Here is a 16622-nt window from a genome sequence, read left to right as displayed (position 1 = left end):
ATTTTGAGAAAATGTGATTACGAATTTTGAGGTAGGGCCCATGTATTTTTTTCATTCTTGATTTCAAGTAAACGCAGGGAAGTCATGAATGAAAATCATTCACTTTCTTTTCATATCCATTATTGATACGTAAACATGCCCTTAACTACTTGAATTGTACACCACTTGAATTTAAAAAAACAAACTAGTAACAAATAATACGAAATTAAGATAAGTATTTTTAGTTTTAAGTGCATTAATAAAGGAAAGTACAAGTCTTAGCATAAATGGAAAGCGCAAATAATTAATATCAAATTTTGCACTCCCCTAAATATCTAGTGGCAGTGTGAAAAAAAAAAGATTGATAGTTTGGAGGTTTCTTTTCTTATTAAAGAAGGGGAAAATAAAAATAAAAATAAAAATAAAAAGAAAAAAAGCATAGTGGTGGAGGGTATAAAATATCCACCTTTCCATGTTGCAATGTATAACAGAAATTACAATCCTTTTCCATTACAGGAATTCGCCAATATTAGGAGCTAATGGCATATATGTCATTTCACGTTGTAACTTGACCCTCAATTTGTTCATCCGACATATATAAATCGAAAAGCATGAGAAAATTGCTTTCTGGTTTTTGTTAAATTTGAGGGAAGACTCGAGGCAATTTAAGCAAAAACCTCTCTAAAGTACACATCTCTCTCTCTCTCTCTTCTCTCTTCTCTCTCTGAATTCTCTGTGTGTACTGGTAGATATTGTAGCCAAAGTAGCAATGTCCATGTCTTTCACTTGTTCTGCCACATTGTCTTAAACAAACACCAACCCACATGTGTAGCCTGGATTCTCTATCACTTCGTATACAGCTTCTCTGTTTGTTTCTTCTTCTTATTTCATCAAGTTCTCTATTTTCTTGCACGTTTCAAAAACTTTCACACAGCCATTAACACGCTGCAACTAGCTATAGCTATTTACAAACTCTTTTGCTTTTGCATGTCATAGACTAGTTGCTGATATTCCTCATTCTCTGTTGATCTCTCTGCCTCTCTTTGTTTGTTGGTGAACACATATATGTATCATGGCAAATGGGTATTGATTTTTTCTGTGAATTCTAGCAGGCTTTATATGCTTCTTGTTGTTTGAAGCTGGTGGGTTTCTGGGTTTTGATTCGATTTAGTGTTTGTGCGCTGATGGGTCCTGTGAGGGGGGTCAGAAAGAGAAAGAAGGCAGATAAGAAGCCTGAAGAAAATGCTTCTGGTTCTGGGTCATCAGAGAAGGAAGGTCCTGTGGATTGGTGGGATGAATTCTCCAAGAGAATCAATGGTATTATTTTCCTTGATATTTTGATTGCTTTACTGTAGTAGTTCCTATGCGTTTGTCTATTTGCTTTATGATATGCTTCTTTATATACAGCTTTTGTTGACTAGTGTGATATTATGTTGCGTATGTATGTTCTTTTCATGTTTGATGAACTTCTGGTTGATGCTTCAAATTGATTTTGTCTAATTCAAATTGGGTTTATGTTTTATTTCTCATTTAACTTGTGTGTTGATATATTGCAATGTATTTATTCAAATTCGAGGAAGATCCCTAATCTGACTTTAAAGCTGTTCCTTTACCTACCATTCTGGTTTTACTGCCTTCTTGAATATTGGAAAGGATAAGATTATACTATACATAACATTGACAGGCATGTAAAGAATCTAAGATAATAAGTTAATAACAGTATTTAGGTCCTTGGACAATGCCTGCAGCTTTTGTGAACCTTATATTTAACAGGATATGTAATAACTTAGACAATCAAGAAGTCAGTAGTATCTAACTCATCTTGGTATAACAGCTGAATTTTGTGAAGACGCGAGTCCTCCTTTTCTTTCGAATTTTGGCTTTGTTACTTTACCTTTGAACAAACTTACTAGCATTGCTTGAAGATCACATCTGTAATCCAAAATTGAGGTAAGCGGAGTCTGCTACTACTTACCAGCCGTGGAAGACTTATACACAAATATCTTTACATATAGGTGTCATTTTGTATTTTTGTTTCTTCACTTCTACTATCCAAGTATCATATAAATGACCAAATAGTTCTTTTAATAGTTTAAATTTAGTTTGAGCATTACATGATATTGGAATTGATAAGCATTTCTGCCACTGCATGGTGGAGCTGGATGTAGAGAGACTTAGGTATAAAATGTTTGGAAGTTTCCCCATTATTCAGAGGGTATGATATAAGGAACTCAATAGAAGAAACAAAAAGAATACTTTTAGGTCTTATTTGATTTTATATGCAGTTGTGGGGCAGACTTTTTGAGTGGAATTCATAAGATTCCAAGCAGGGAAGCATTTGAAGTTTGTTACTGTGAAAAAACTGTTTTGTTAATTTTTGTATATACTATATTATAAACGCATTTGTGTGTTCCTTCTTATCTTATCTCAACAACTGTTGGTAATTTCATTGCGCATAGAAGGAGTACTCAACTTGAAGCAACTATTCTCAGTATGCTTTGAGTTTGCCAATATATAGTTGCATATAGCCTACATGCTTAAACTATATTAATCTCATATATGTCAGGAACCTCATTCTGATCTAGAGTATGTTATCCTGCCAGCTCTCTGTGTTTTATGTGTAAACAAGCACACAACAAGAACCATCATAGCTTACCATTCTAAATTCCCACGTATGATTTCACCTCATTTCCATGTGTCTTAGTTTTTCAATAAGCTGTAATAATCCCTCAAGTTCTTTTGATAGGCTTCACAAGATTAATGATTTCTGTTTTAATGGTCCAGTCCAGTTACGTTGTCTTTTCTCAATTTTGCTAACTAGAAAGTCTACAAAATGTTTAAGGGCATCATTGAAAGTTAAGGTTGAACATAAGGCATAACCCCCCACCCCCTTTAAAAAGGGAAAAAAAAAAAAGAAAAAAAAAGGAGACAAAGTGCTTCTGCTGGGTAAGAATAGTATTTTAAGACCTTGAAGCATGCACTCTATATGCCAAGTTCAACAGACATAATGGTATATAAGGCAGATGAATTTGGAAAGTATGTTTGATTGGATGAACATAGTCACACACGCAGGGAAAGTGATACAATCAAATAAATATAGACAGAAAGCTATGTGATAAAATCAAATAAATATAGACAGAAAGCTAACATTTTCTTGATCACTTATAAAAGTTTTTTACTTCATGAATAGGCATCATCCTTAACTAAAAAGCAATTCATCAGAAGTGTGGTATGTACTATCTAAACTCCCTTGATGTAGGTAGAGACTAGGTTGTGCTTGCATTTGTATTGACTTCAGCAGTTCACCATGATAATTTTGGTTTGTAGAGTAGTGATCAAACTTATGAGTGACTCTTTTTATAAGCACATGATCAACCAGATTGTTATTATTATAACAAAAATTGTTGCTGAGAAATGTGAACAAATTAATTTCATGTTTTGATTCAGTTGAACAATTATATCATGTCATACACAATATATATATATATATATATATATGTATATATATCTGTAACTCATAGTGTCAATCATACTTTGCATGAGTCATGTTGGAGTTATTTTTATGTAAGTTATGCTGTTGAGATATTTGAGATTATTTTTGCTTCTATTGTTGTGAAAATACTTCATTAAAGCATTCAAAGTAAAATCTAAATGCTCCACATTCCCAATAGTAAAATTCCTCTTATCTCTCCCTTCTTGTCTGCAGGTCTTCAGTCTCCAGCAAAGGGTTTAGACAAGTTTGAATCTGTTTTTAAGGTTTCTAGGAAAACCTTTGACTACATATGTTCACTTGTGAATGAAGATATGCTGGCTAAATCTGCACATTTTGTGTTTACAAATGGTAAGCCCTTGTGTTTGTACGATCAAGTAGCTGTAGCTTTAAGAAGACTTAGCTCTGGTGAGTCACTAGTGACAATTGGCGATGCATTTGGGGTGAACCACTCAACTGTGTCTCAAGTGACCTGGCGTTTTGTGGAAGCCATGGAAGAAAGAGGACTTCACCACCTGCAATGGCCCTCCACTGAAGCAGAAATGTCAGAAATTAAATCCAAATTTCAGAAAATACGAGGCTTTCCTAATTGTTCTGGCGTTGTTGATACTACCCACATCATGATGTGTTTGCCTGCTTCGGACCCCACAAGTGATGCGTGGCTCGATCAAGAGAAGAATCACAGCATGGTCTTACAAGCCATTGTGGACCCTGACATGAGGTTTCGGGACATAGTAACTGGATGGCCAGGAAAGATGAAGGACTGGACAGTCTTTCAGAGTTCAAATTTTTATGAACTCTGTGATAGAGGTGAGAGGTTGAATGGGAAAATATTAGACCTCTCCAAAGAATTGGATATACGGGAGTACATAATTGGGGATTTGGGCTTTCCTTTACTGCCCTATCTTGTAACCCCCTACGAAGGAAAAGAACTTCCAGAGCCAAAAGCTGAGTTCAATAAGAGGCATTATGCTACCCGGATGGTTGCACATAGAGCATTGGCAAGGTTGAAGGACAAGTGGAGGATCATTCAAGGAGTGATGTGGAGACCCGACAAACATAGATTGCCAAGGATCATTCTTGTTTGCTGCTTGCTTCATAACATTGTTATCGATATGGAAGATGAGGTGCAAGATGAAATGCCTTTGTCTCACAAGCATGACTCAGCTTACCACCAACAGATTTGTGGAACTGTCGACGTAAACGGTGTTCATCTGAGAGATAAGCTGTCTCTCTACTTATCTGGAAGGATGCCAATGCCACCTTGATTATTTTCCATTTCTAATAAGTGTTTTAGGTATTCATGATTTTCTGTAGTAAAAGTTCTTTTACAAAATGATTTCTTACTGAAAATTATATAGAGCTGAAGTATGATTTTCCTGTGTTTTAGTTTTGACTTTTAGGCTGTTTAGTTAGCAGGTGAGCCTCCGAGAGAAATGTGATATTGTGTTACAAAAAACATAAGTTGCTCAAGCGAAGATTGTACTTGTTCCATAATTACAGACCATGTTAGTATTACTAATGCAGGAGGAACTTACGAATACAAGTGAGTTCTACTTGAGAGGTGCGATCTGATAATATGGTCTAAATTGTTTTATTGTTTGGACTGCGTCGTTTTGATGTCATATCAGCTTGGTGGAATGATGTGCTATTGTCTTATGGTTCGCTTCTTTTTATGCTCAACATTTGTTGGTTGTCACATGAACTATATGACAATTAAAAGGGTTGAGAGAAGTGCCTGAAACTGCAATCAGCCTAGCAAGACAGTTTTGTACTTGAAAGATCCTCAACTCGAATCTGCTTCACCAGAAGCTCAATCCAGCTTTAAACACCATACATTTTCCCATCAGGTGCTAGTCATTAAATTCAAACTGAGTTTCGGATCATTGAAATTTTTTGAACTAAGTTTCCTCATCATTAACAATTTTTTGCATTCAGTCCACCCAAAACATTTTGCATTCATCACCAAAATGGTACTTCAAATGTACACTGTTTTTTTATGCTCCAACAACTGATTTGTATATGCATATCAACACCTCCTCCTCACAGTTCCATCTAACATTCATACATCTATTCATCTCTAAAAAGTTAAGGATCTGGCACAACTTTGGATGGGCTAGCATCTAAAGTAAATAGACACAAACAGTATAGATTACACAAGTTCCACTTTGCAGAACAGTTATAACTTAAAAGCTTGGAGCACTAATGTTTCCACCATAAATGGCTGATACAAAAATTTCGGACCACTTTTGCTTTACAGAATCAGGCACCTTTGAATCTTCCATGAAGGGGTTCCACATACTCCCCCCGGTACCTCCAAGGACCCAATTCACTTTTGCTGTTGGGATGCCGAAATTGAGCATGGAGGGTCTATCATTCTCACCAGAAATATTTTTCTTCGCAGAACTAGAAACTGTTGAGAGTGTTTGTCCCACATTGAAATGTTAAGGGACCTAGCCTGGGTTTATAAGGAGTTGGGCAACTCCCCCCATTGCCAATTGGTTTTGGGGTGGAACCTCAACTTCCTTCATGGTATCAGAGCAAGGCTTCACGTGTTGAGCCCAACAGCCACACGTGCTCCCACGTCACCCAATATGTGTTGTCCACGTGTTAGGCTTGAAAGTTCGCCACACGTGCGGGGGCGTGTTGAGAGTGTTTGTCCCACATTGAAATGTTAAGGGACCTAGCCTGGGTTTATAAGGAGTTGGGCAACTCCCCCCATTGCCAATTGGTTTTGGGGTGGAACCTCAACTTCCTTCAGAAACAACCTTCTGGTACTGGATCCCACCCAAAATTTTCATCTTCTGACGGCCAGAGCCAGGGGAAAGCTGAAAAACAAGCGAAACTGGACAAGGTCAAGGATCATGGATAGAGGAGCAAACTTTTGTTTAATCAGTAATTGTAAAAGAGCATACAGTAGACTTATTGGTAGGTACCAATGGCTTGAGTGAAGTATCTTCATTTGCTCCTGTTAGATATCTCTCAACAGCTCTTAAAGAACGGAACCGCTGTCCAGTCCCTGGCTCAATATAAGTCTGCACAAATAAAAATAAAAATAAACGTTCTCATGTTTCTAGGGTGCAGTGTGATACCCAATGATAAAGCAATGCAACTGATTTTGAGGTTCTATTAAAACACACGTTAACTCATGTCTGGCGATAAAAAATAGAAACGTATTCTAGAACCAACATCATAATGTTCTCTTTCAGAACAAGTGGATCGCCTGATAAGAACTGCTCAGCACAATGTTGCATTTGAATGTTCTTTGAAGGAAGGCATACGCAAGCATTTAAATGGCTACCAGGGCAACTTTATCAAATGCCAATTGTTATGCCACCTCAATACGGTCAAGCTCATTCTGTAGAAAGAAGAAACAAATCTTGAATAAAGCACATCTCACTGTAGGCTCTACATAAACAAAACCAGCACTCATGCCGTAATTTTCCTTCTCCTTCTCTCAAATCCTTTTGCCAACTTCTTTCCTCGTGTTCCCTCCAATCTCTCTTCTTTTGACGCTTTCAATTAATATTCAATAATAACCATTTTCTATAGTTAATTTAAGTAAACTAAATTATAAATTTAAAGGATGTTGAGGTAATACATATTGACATCATCTGTAGATGTGTATGCAAAGTGCATATGCATGCACACCCAGAAACGTGCATCTGTGCAATTTCACCCTGTGTTGCGGACTGCAAGTATTTTCAGCAGGTACAAGCTAGATACCCTTTCTACAACGTATAACTTAAGAGAAAAACCGCCAATATTTTAAAACAAAACAGGTACCTTGTCCACGGTAGCAGAATTGTAACGTCGCTTTTCCTCAATCTCCCAATCATCAGGTAGTAAAAAGGATGAAGTGTTCCTGTTGGTGCTCGGTGTATTTTGTATCTGCAGATTGACATTGTCAATTAGGATTTTTCCCTTCATACTTTAGGCATTGCCATACGGTCACCAGAGATACCTCTAACATCCATTTATGATTTAACTCTCTCCTCATGGTTACCTTTGCCTGCCTATGGATTCAAAAGGGCCCCACAAGATTATAGTTTTATTAAGTTTTTAAGTAAATCAAATTATTGTCCCTTTAATCTGTGCACACCAATTGTAACAATGGCTAAAATTCAAATACATACGCATAATCAAATTTACTTCTGGAATCATATTGAAAAGTACAGTAACTTAAAGAAGAAAGAAAATCACACTGAAAAATATGGTACCTCAATCTGGTGAACCCTCAACCAAACCATGTAGCAAGAGTCAAAGACATTATGCTTGGGCCCAAACCATTCTTCTATTCATTTTCTCATGGAAAAAGAAACAAAAGCTAACGATATTCTTGACAATATCTTGAAAGAGGGGTTTGCCTGTATCCAGTAAGATCACCAAGATTGGCCTCAATTTTTTGATTTAGAAGTAAGCATAACTTCTGGATTTATATTTCTGTTTTCTTGTGTAAATTTATCTTCCCACTGTAACCCTTATAGCGACACAAAAACCAAACTTCAAATCCTTTTAGCGAGTGAGTTCTAATTATTATCATTTTTAACAGGAATTCTAAATATTTTCATAACTGAAAGAGTAAGTAGATCCCAGAACTCACAGTGCATTCACTGCCTGGTTTGGATCTTATAGTACGTGTATCGATTTGCCCTTCTGTTAGGTATCTCTGAACAGCTGCCAAAGAACGAAACTTCAGTCCAGTGTCAGGCTCATAGTAATACTGCAAGGTTAGATGAAAGGTCTCAGACCTGACCCCATAAGATCTAATACAACAACTTCAAAACATAATAAACTTAGTTTTGAATTCATAATAAGAAATAGTATACACAACAAAGTTAAGTAGTGTGGGGGAGGCAGATTTGTATAATTCACATGTTGGAGAATAGAAATTCTAAAACTGCATTCCCATTCTTGATTATCATAATCATTCTAGACTAGTAGATAACACACAGTTTCATTTCGAAAAACTTATAACATCCATTTGGATATTAGTGCAAGATGGCTGTATGGTATCGTTCTGAGTGGCCTAAAAACCCAATGTAGAATATGTAGCATAAAACATCAATATTGCCCAAGCATTACGCTATCTCGATGGGATTGGCAGTAAAGGGAAAAAACAAAACAGAGAGAAAAGAACATTATTTGATGGTAGAACTGATGTGTCTTGGGTCTCAACCCAGATATTTTATAGTGGATCAGAGAGCATGCGCAACAGGATTTAAACTATTATTATAAATAGTGGATCCTTACCCTAAATATTTTATTGGGTTTTAAGAAAAACCCAGATTTTCTCATGCAAAAAAGAGTAATCTTGACAGGATCAATTGGCTCGAAATGGAGCCAGCTAGTAGTGAACCTAAAGTCAACCATTTTCCTTTTTAAATTCTTTCTGGGAAAACATTTTACAGATATTCAAACAGAGCCATGTAATAGTAAATCTATCCCGATTAATCCAAATCAATCAACCACCCTCAAGTTGCCCAATTTTTTACCCTGCAATGAGAAAGGCCCACAAAGGGATATTAAAAACATCCCAGAATCTAGTGATCACATGAATTTTAATACCAGTCAGTCAAAACCCTGCTAAAAACCCAACAACAAAGAACAACTCAGGCATTTGTACAAAAATATAGCACTGCACACGATACACATCCAGAAATCAAAGCATCCATGCACATGCAAAGCATTTAAGCATATACATTGTACATGCATTTACACTTTGAACAAGTTTAGAGAGTGAAAGAGAGAAAGACCCTGTCGATTTGGCCGGGGTTGCAACTGTTGCTAAGGGGACGGCGCTTTTCTTCAACGGACCAACCATCAGGGAGTTTGAAGGGTGAGGTGGTGACCATTTGCAATTTCCTTTTGCTGCTACTACTGGGTTCTTCTTCTTCTTCTTCTTCTTCATCTTCGGCTGGCCTCATTGTCAGAAGCGGAATTGGCTTCGACTGTGACGATTTGCGCATCCTCATGGTCACGGCACTGTCACTCAAGCAAAGATGCTTCTTTTGGGGTCTGGTTAAAGTTCATGATTTAAGCTCAATGAGTCAATGACAATGGGAGTGACACTGACAATGCAGCTCCTTTTACAGCTAAATCAGCCACCTGGCGTTGATTTCGAGCCACAGTTTGACACGCTGCCAAAAAAAGAATTATGATTTATTTTTGTCACTGAAAAAAAGTGTTAGAGAAATTGTTATTTTCACTGATTTGCTGGAGAAATTGTTAGTTGGAAAATTTGAGACCATGGAAAGAGAACTTTCATGTTATTGTGAGACCACTTTATCGACTTCTTTATTAAGCTCAATTTGGATGGTTTGGTTGGTGTAAACTTAGCATATGAATTAGCAAATGCATGGGTTCATTTGTTGGTAGTTAGTGGCTGATTGTTGTGCTCTTCATCCAGGGATTTCTTAGGCCCATACTCATCGGTCTTGCAACCAAAGAAATATGTTGGTGGTTGTACTATTTAACTTTACTTACCTTAATATACGAATAATTAGTTAAGATAATTAAGCATCACCATTCACCATACCAAGTAATTTATATCAATGTATTTTATTATTATATTGATATCATTAAACGGACACTTAAAATTAAATAGGACTTCCAGTTGTTCTACCAAACGTTGTTCACAACAACAAACGTCTTTATCATGCGTATAACCGTTGGACTATATTAATGTTGTATAAGTAATAGGTTCAATCAAATTATGGGTTTATTATGTATTGCAATGTAACCAAGTTGAAGAAACTCTCACCTTTAATATCGAGATGAATTAAATCGGTTATGTATTTATGAGGTATTAGGGTGTTTTCATATTCCACGTCACTCAGACCTTTGCAAGAAACCTTATAAATAAACAAATACTTAAAACTCCACTCATCCAAGAGTTCTTTCCATTTCCAAAGAAAATAAAAACTAACTCGGTATTACCACAAAGTATTATGGCCGCACTAAATATGTATCTGTTGTTGGTCATTTTGCTTTTGGTGAGTCCCTCTAGAATGATTTTGGTAGGTTTCGGAATTTCAACCTCAGAGGCATCACATATCTCCATTGACTGCGCTTGGGAAGTTGGTGGAAGTATTTTTGAAGATGGGAGTGTAACAGGTGATTGTTGCAATGAGCTTGTGTCTGTAGGCAAAACTTATCATGATCTATTCTTCAACTCAGCTCTTGCGTTTAAATCCAATGCAGACAAATCTGAAGCTTTGGCGAAGAGTGCACAACTTTGGAATAGATGTGTTGGAATTGCGGTCTCCCGCACATCTTCTATCCCAATTCCAACCTCAAAGGCTTCAAAATCAAAAACAATGGATGAATGTAAAAAACAGATATCCATTAAGTGTGCTCGGGAAGTTGGTGAAACTATTTTTAAAGGTGGGAGTGTAGCAGATGGTTGTTGCTATGAGCTTGTGTCTGTAGGCAAAATTTGCCATGATCTATTCTTCAACTCTGCTCTTGAGTCTACACCCAATGTCGACAAATCTAGAGCTTTAGCAAAAAGTACACAAGTTTGGAACCGATGTGTTAAAATTATAATTTCCCCTATCTCTTCTATCTCTGAAACGGAGAATTAAATTGATGCTAACTTATGTATGAGATATAAGGTATAAGAGAGTAACATTTTAACACAATTTATGTTCATGCAACAAAAAAAAAGTGATTTCAATATTTGAATTTGCTACTAGTTCCATTTACACGGATACTTGATGATCTTAACAATTCAATAAATAAAAATGTGCCAGTTTATGATTCCATTTGATGTGGTGATACTTAAAATCTATTTGTCAGTTCATGAGCTCAAAAAATAAAAAATAAAAAGAAGAATACATGAAAGAATGATGAGAAGAAGATTTGTGAAAGAATCATGAGGATGAAGTGAGCCACTGAGCCAATCGTTCTTAAGCAATTGCGCAATATTCATTACAAGGCTTTCCTTACACCAAACAGGATTTACTCTTTTGAATATAAGACAAGTTTACATAACATCACTAATGATACACAATATTTACTTTCCAAATTTACTGCAGATTTAAACATCAAACAATTTTCCCCCGCAAATTGACTGTTGGGTTCAATGATTTCATTTCAGTGGATCCATGAAGTTCATTTCACTTGGGCCTAAAACGGGTTCTTTTGCATTCCGTCCACCCAAAACAAATTGCATCCGTCACCAAAAATGTTACTGCAAAGGTACAAACTGCTCCTTTATGCTCTAAGAACACATCTGCATATGCATATCACCACCTCCTCATCACAGACTTACAGTCACATCTACTAATATCTAAGAGGTTAAGTATCTGGTAAAACTTCGGGTGGGCTTGCATCTAAACTAAAGAAGTAAACAAACAGCATAGATTACAGAAGTTTCACTTTGGCAGAACAATTATAACTCAAGAACTTGGTGCACCAATGTTTCCACCATAGAGGGATGAAACGAAAGTTTTGGACCACTTCTGTAATACAGAATCAGGGACCTTTGATTCGTCCATGAAGGGGTTCCACATACACCCCCCCGGACCTCCGAGGACCCATTTCACTTTTGCTGGTGGTCTGCCGAAATTGAGCTTGGATGGTCTATCGTTCGCACCAGTAATATTTCTCGTCAGAGAACTAGAGACAACTTTCTGGGACTGTATCTCACCCAAACTTTTCATCTTCTGGCGGCCTGAGCCAGGAGAAAGCTGAAACACAAGCAAAATTGGACAAGGCCAAGGATCATGGAGGAGCAAAGAAACCTTTGTTTAATCAGTAATTGTAAAAGAACATACACCAGACTTATTGGCAGGTACCAATGCCTTGAGAGGTGTATCTTCATTTGCTCCTGTTAGGTATCTCTCAACAGATATTAAAGAACGGAACCGCTGTCCAGTCCCTGGCTCAATATAGGTCTGCAAAAAATTAAAAAATTAAAAAAATCTCAGGTTTCTGGAGTGCAGTGTGCTAAACAATGAACAAGCAAATGCAACTGACTTTCAAGTTCTATTAAAATTTAAAACACAGGTTCCTCATGTCCAGCAATCAAAACTAGAAAGGTATGCTAGAACCAACATCATAATGTTCTCTTTCAGAACAATGAATTGTCAAGAATACATTTCACCAAACGATAAGAACTGTTCAGCACAATGTTGCATTCGAATGTTCTTTAAAGGAAGGCATAAGCACATAAAGTTGCTACTAAGGCAAATTTATCAAATGCCAATTGTAATCCCACCTCAATATGGTCATGCTTATTCTTAACAAAGAGGAAATAAAGAAATCTTGAATACAGCACTTCTCACTACACGCTCCATATAAAGAAAACGAGCACATACACCATAATTTTCCCAACTTTCCCTTTCCCTCAAATCCTTTTGTCAACTTCTTTCCTCAAGTTCCCTACAATTTCTCTTCTTTTGAAATTTTCGACTAATATACAATAACAACCCTTTTGTATAGTTGATGTGGGTTAACTATAATTTAGAGGATGTTAAGGAAATACATACATTTTGGTGAAGTCGGTGACCACATAGAGGGATCAGCTTTATAACAGTAAATATAACATCTGTACATGTATATGTAAAGTGCATATGCATGCACACTCAGAATGTGCATCTGTGCAATTTCACCCTGTGTTGAGAATACAAGTATTTTCAGCAAGTGCATGCTAGATATGTAAATTTTTTAAAACAAAACAGGTACCTTGTCTATGATACAAGAATTGTTTCGTGGCTTTTCCTCAACTTCCCAACCATCAGGTAGTATAAAGGATGAAGTGCTCCAGGTGGTGCGTGGTGTAATTTGCTTCTGCACATTGGCATTGTCAATGAGGATTTTCTCTTCATATTTCAGGCATTGCAAGCTTTTTTTTTTTCCCTTCAATTTGGACTGCTGTAAAATGATCAGAGATACTTCTAAAATCTATTTATGATTTAGCTCCTTCCACATGGTTACCTTTTCCTACCTATGGATTCAAAAGGGCCCAACTGGATTATAACTAAGTTTTTAAATATATCAAAGTTCCCTTTTAATCTGTGCACATGAATTGTAGCAGCGGGAAAAATTCAAATAGACAGGCATAATCGAGTTTAATTCTGGAATCATATTGAGAAGTATAGTACCTGAAAAATGGTACCTTAATCTAGTGGATCCTCTAACAAACCATGTGACAAGAGTCCAAGACATTATAATTCAGCCCAAATAATTCCTTCAATAAATTTCCCATGGAAAAAGAAGACAAATGAAAATGTTGTTGAAAATATCTTGGAAAGGGTATGGATGCATCCTATAATATGATATATCCCGAAGATAGGCCTAAGTTTTTGTGATTTAGATTCCTGATAGTCTTCACCACTTCTTTTCCCAACTTGTCCATGGCTTGTAAGACCATGCTATAGTGATTATGGTAAATTTAGTGCAGAGGATAAAAGTGGTGCATAACTTAGCACAACTTCTGGGTTTGTGTTTCTTCTTTTCTAAATTTATCTTCCCAATGTAACACTCAGAGCAACAAAAGAAAAAAACCAAACGTAAAATCATTTTAGTTACTGAGTTCTAAGTATTATCATTCGCTGAAAAACAAGTAGATCGAAGAACTCACATTCCATTCATTGCCTGGTTCTGAATTCTTGGTACGTGTTTCGATTTTCCCTTCTGTTAGGTATCTCTGTACAGCTGACAGCGAGCGAAACTTCAGTCCCGTGCCAGGCTCAATGTAATACTGTACAATGACATGAAAGGGCACAATGACATGAAAGAGCTCAAGATGGCTGGGTGGCCTAAAATCCATTCTGGGAAGCATAGCATCAAATATGTTCCAATTGAAAGTTTGATTTCATACTAAAAAGTCGGCGTACCAATTGAAAGTTTACAGTGCCAGCAGCAAAAACAGAGAACATGTGCAATAGAAAAGAAACTAAATATAAGAAGAGAAAAAGGCACTATTAATTAATGGTAGACCCTACCTGATGCTTATTGGGTTTCATGAAGACCCAGATTATTTTATAGAGCATGTGCAACACCAACATGAATTAAGATATATATTAAAAATAATAGATCCTCACCGTAAACATTTACTGGGTTTTATCAACGACCCAAACTTTCTTGTGCAAAAATATGAAATCTTGATAGGGTCAACTGTCTCTTAATAGAACCAGCCAGGGAACTAAACTCCAATCACTTTCCTTCACTTTTTCTTTTTAAAATTCTTTCTGGGGTAAATTTTACTGATATTCAATTCAAGTACAGCCTACAAAATGTGAAATTCCCACAAACCCATAATTTTAAATAAAATCTCAGACTCTTTGCAAAGAATGCCATATGAATCTTGATACCAGTCAAAAACCCTGCTACACTCCCAACGAAAAAGACCCATCAAGGCATCAAGCCAAACATAGCAAACTACATACATCCACCAAGCAAAATATCCATGCATGCAAAGCATTACATTTTGAACAAGTTTAGAGAGAGAGAGAGAGAGACAGAGACAGAGAGAGAGACAGAGACAGACCCTGTCGATTTTTCCGGGGTGGGAAGTATTGCTAAGGGGACGGCGCTTTTCCTCAACGTACCAACCATCGGGGAGTCTGAAGGGTGAGGTGGTGACCAATTGCAGTTCCCTTTTGCTGTGACAACTAGGTTCTTCTTCTTCTTCTTCTCCGGCTGGCCTTTTTGTTAGAAGCGGAATTGGGTTGGACTGTGACCATCTGCTCTTCTTCATTGTCACCCTACTGTGGGTGACTCCTAGCAAAGGTGTTTGTTTGTTTGGGGCCTGGTTTTAAGACTCACAAGAAGAAGAACCTCCCCTTTGCAAAGCCACTCACTCTGCCTCGGACACATCAAATCACAGACTGACCAATGTTCCCCACTATTCTAGCGGAACCCAGAAAAAGAAAGAAAAAAAGAAAAAGAAATCAGGTTTACAAAGTGCTTTCTAGTTGGAAGTTGGAATTACAAATTTTATGATATGAACTCAATGGGAGTGACAAATGCAGTTCCCTTCAGTTCAAATTAGCCACTTGGCTTGACTTGGCTTTGCTTAATACAGAAATTGCAGGTCATAAGTTGGAAAATTTGATGGCTCATGTCCGTACGAATCATTTTCATATTATTTCGGCTATGTATTAGGTTTACATTTCAAGTTATTAAGAGCATTAATTTAATTAAAAAGTAAAACTTACTTTTGCTGGTCATGAATATTACTAGTTGATGTGGTAATATTTAAAATTTCTATATGCCAAGTGAATAAATCTGCCTCACCAGAAGCTCAGTCTAGCTTTAATTTTTAGATATCATACATTTCCATCTCAAGACATCAGCTACTGGTCATTAAATGCAAAATGAGTATTATTGTGTTCTTTGGTGTTACAAACTAACTCCTTTTATGAAAACACATCCATATATACATCTTATCACTAAAATGTTAAGGATCTGGTAAAACTTTGGGTGGGCTAGCATCTAAAGTAAACAAATAAAACAGTACTGATTACAGAAGTTCCAGTCTGGCAAAACAGTTATAACTTATGACTTGGTGGACTAATGTTTCCACCATACATGGATGATTTAAAAGTCTCGAACCACTTTTGCTTTACACAACCGGAGACCTCAGAATCGTCCATGAAGGGGTTCCACATGTTTCCTCCACGACCTGCGAGGACCCAATTCACTTTTACTGGTGGTCTGCCTAAATTGAGCTTGGATGGTCTATCGCTCTCGCCAGAAATATTTATATCCAGAGGTGTAGAAACAACTTTCTGGGACTGGACGTCAGGCAAACTTTTTATCTTCTGATCGCCAGAGCAGAGCGAAAGCTGAAACACAAGCAAAACTGGACAAGGTCAAGGATCATGGAGGAGCAAATGAACTTTTGTTCAATCAGTAATTGTAAAAGAACATACACTAGACTCATTGGCAGGCATCAATACCTTAAGTGGAGTATTTTCATTTCCTTCTGTTAGGTATCTCTCAACAGCTCTTAAAGAACGAAATCGCTGTCCAGTCCCTGGCTCAATATAAGTCTGCAAAAAATATGTCCAGCGATCAAAATAGAATGGAAGAAATAATGTTCTTTGAAGCAACTCTTAAAAATATTTCACAGAAGGTAAAAGAACTGTTCAGCACAATGCTGCATTTTGAACTCATGTGAAGGGAAGACATATGCAAGCTG

At 36.9% G+C, this 16622-nt stretch overlaps 3 protein-coding genes across 4 annotated transcripts in view; 1 reads left to right on the top strand and 2 right to left on the bottom strand.

Moving 5' to 3' along the window:
* On the top strand, positions 221-4987 carry LOC18773131 (protein ALP1-like). 2 transcript variants are annotated; one of them, XM_020565066.1, is made up of 3 exons: positions 221-665; positions 1092-1296; positions 3686-4987. In XM_020565066.1, exons 2-3 carry the CDS (start codon positions 1164-1166, stop codon positions 4735-4737), a joined length of 1185 nt encoding a protein of 394 aa, XP_020420655.1. In that variant the 5' UTR covers positions 221-665; positions 1092-1163; the 3' UTR covers positions 4738-4987. The 2 variants fall into 2 exon arrangements, with proteins under 2 accessions (XP_020420655.1, XP_007205310.1); XM_007205248.2 differs by having other exon boundaries at positions 1089-1296.
* On the bottom strand, positions 5656-15411 carry LOC18773329. The gene is made up of 13 exons (XM_020565253.1): positions 14967-15411; positions 14058-14177; positions 13160-13264; positions 12238-12369; positions 11944-12162; positions 11745-11805; positions 9546-9609; positions 9226-9487; positions 8073-8192; positions 7256-7360; positions 6385-6504; positions 6222-6297; positions 5656-5882 (listed from the first exon to the last, which is right to left on the bottom strand). The coding sequence occupies exons 1-13, from the start codon at positions 15174-15176 to the stop codon at positions 5656-5658; spliced, it is 1821 nt and encodes a 606-aa protein (XP_020420842.1). The 5' UTR covers positions 15177-15411.
* Positions 15779-16622, bottom strand: part of LOC18772927 (methyl-CpG-binding domain-containing protein 7) — a 3270-nt gene continuing 2426 nt past the window's right edge. The window contains exons 5-6 of the mRNA XM_007208675.2: positions 16381-16473; positions 15779-16266 (exon numbers count right to left, since the gene is read on the bottom strand). Of these exons, the coding sequence (XP_007208737.2) occupies positions 15970-16266; positions 16381-16473 (390 nt within the window). The 3' untranslated portion in view covers positions 15779-15969. The remainder of the gene's footprint in view (positions 16267-16380; positions 16474-16622) is intronic.

This window comes from Prunus persica, chromosome G6 (assembly GCF_000346465.2).
Source record: "Prunus persica cultivar Lovell chromosome G6, Prunus_persica_NCBIv2, whole genome shotgun sequence".
Classification (NCBI taxonomy): domain Eukaryota; kingdom Viridiplantae; phylum Streptophyta; class Magnoliopsida; order Rosales; family Rosaceae; genus Prunus; species Prunus persica.
Note: the sequence above shows the minus strand (reverse complement) of the source record. Positions and strands in the feature narration are given on the sequence as shown.

Bases quoted from the DNA above. Each gene is read 5' to 3' on its own strand.
- LOC18773329 (XM_020565253.1), bottom strand. From the start codon at position 15,176: ATGAAGAAGAGCAGATGGTCACAGTCCAACCCAATTCCGCTTCTAACA. The intron at 9,488-9,545 runs GTCAGTGTCACT...AACTTTAACCAG, and splicing joins GCTGTAAAAGGAGCTGCATT to ACCCCAAAAGAAGCATCTTT. The intron at 6,505-7,255 runs GTACCTGTTTTG...TTATTTGTGCAG, and splicing joins ATTCTGCTACCGTGGACAAG to ACTTATATTGAGCCAGGGAC.
- LOC18773131 (XM_020565066.1), top strand. From the start codon at position 1,164: ATGGGTCCTGTGAGGGGGGTCAGAAAGAGAAAGAAGGCAGATAAGAAG. The intron at 1,297-3,685 runs GTATTATTTTCC...TCTTGTCTGCAG, and splicing joins ATTCTCCAAGAGAATCAATG to GTCTTCAGTCTCCAGCAAAG.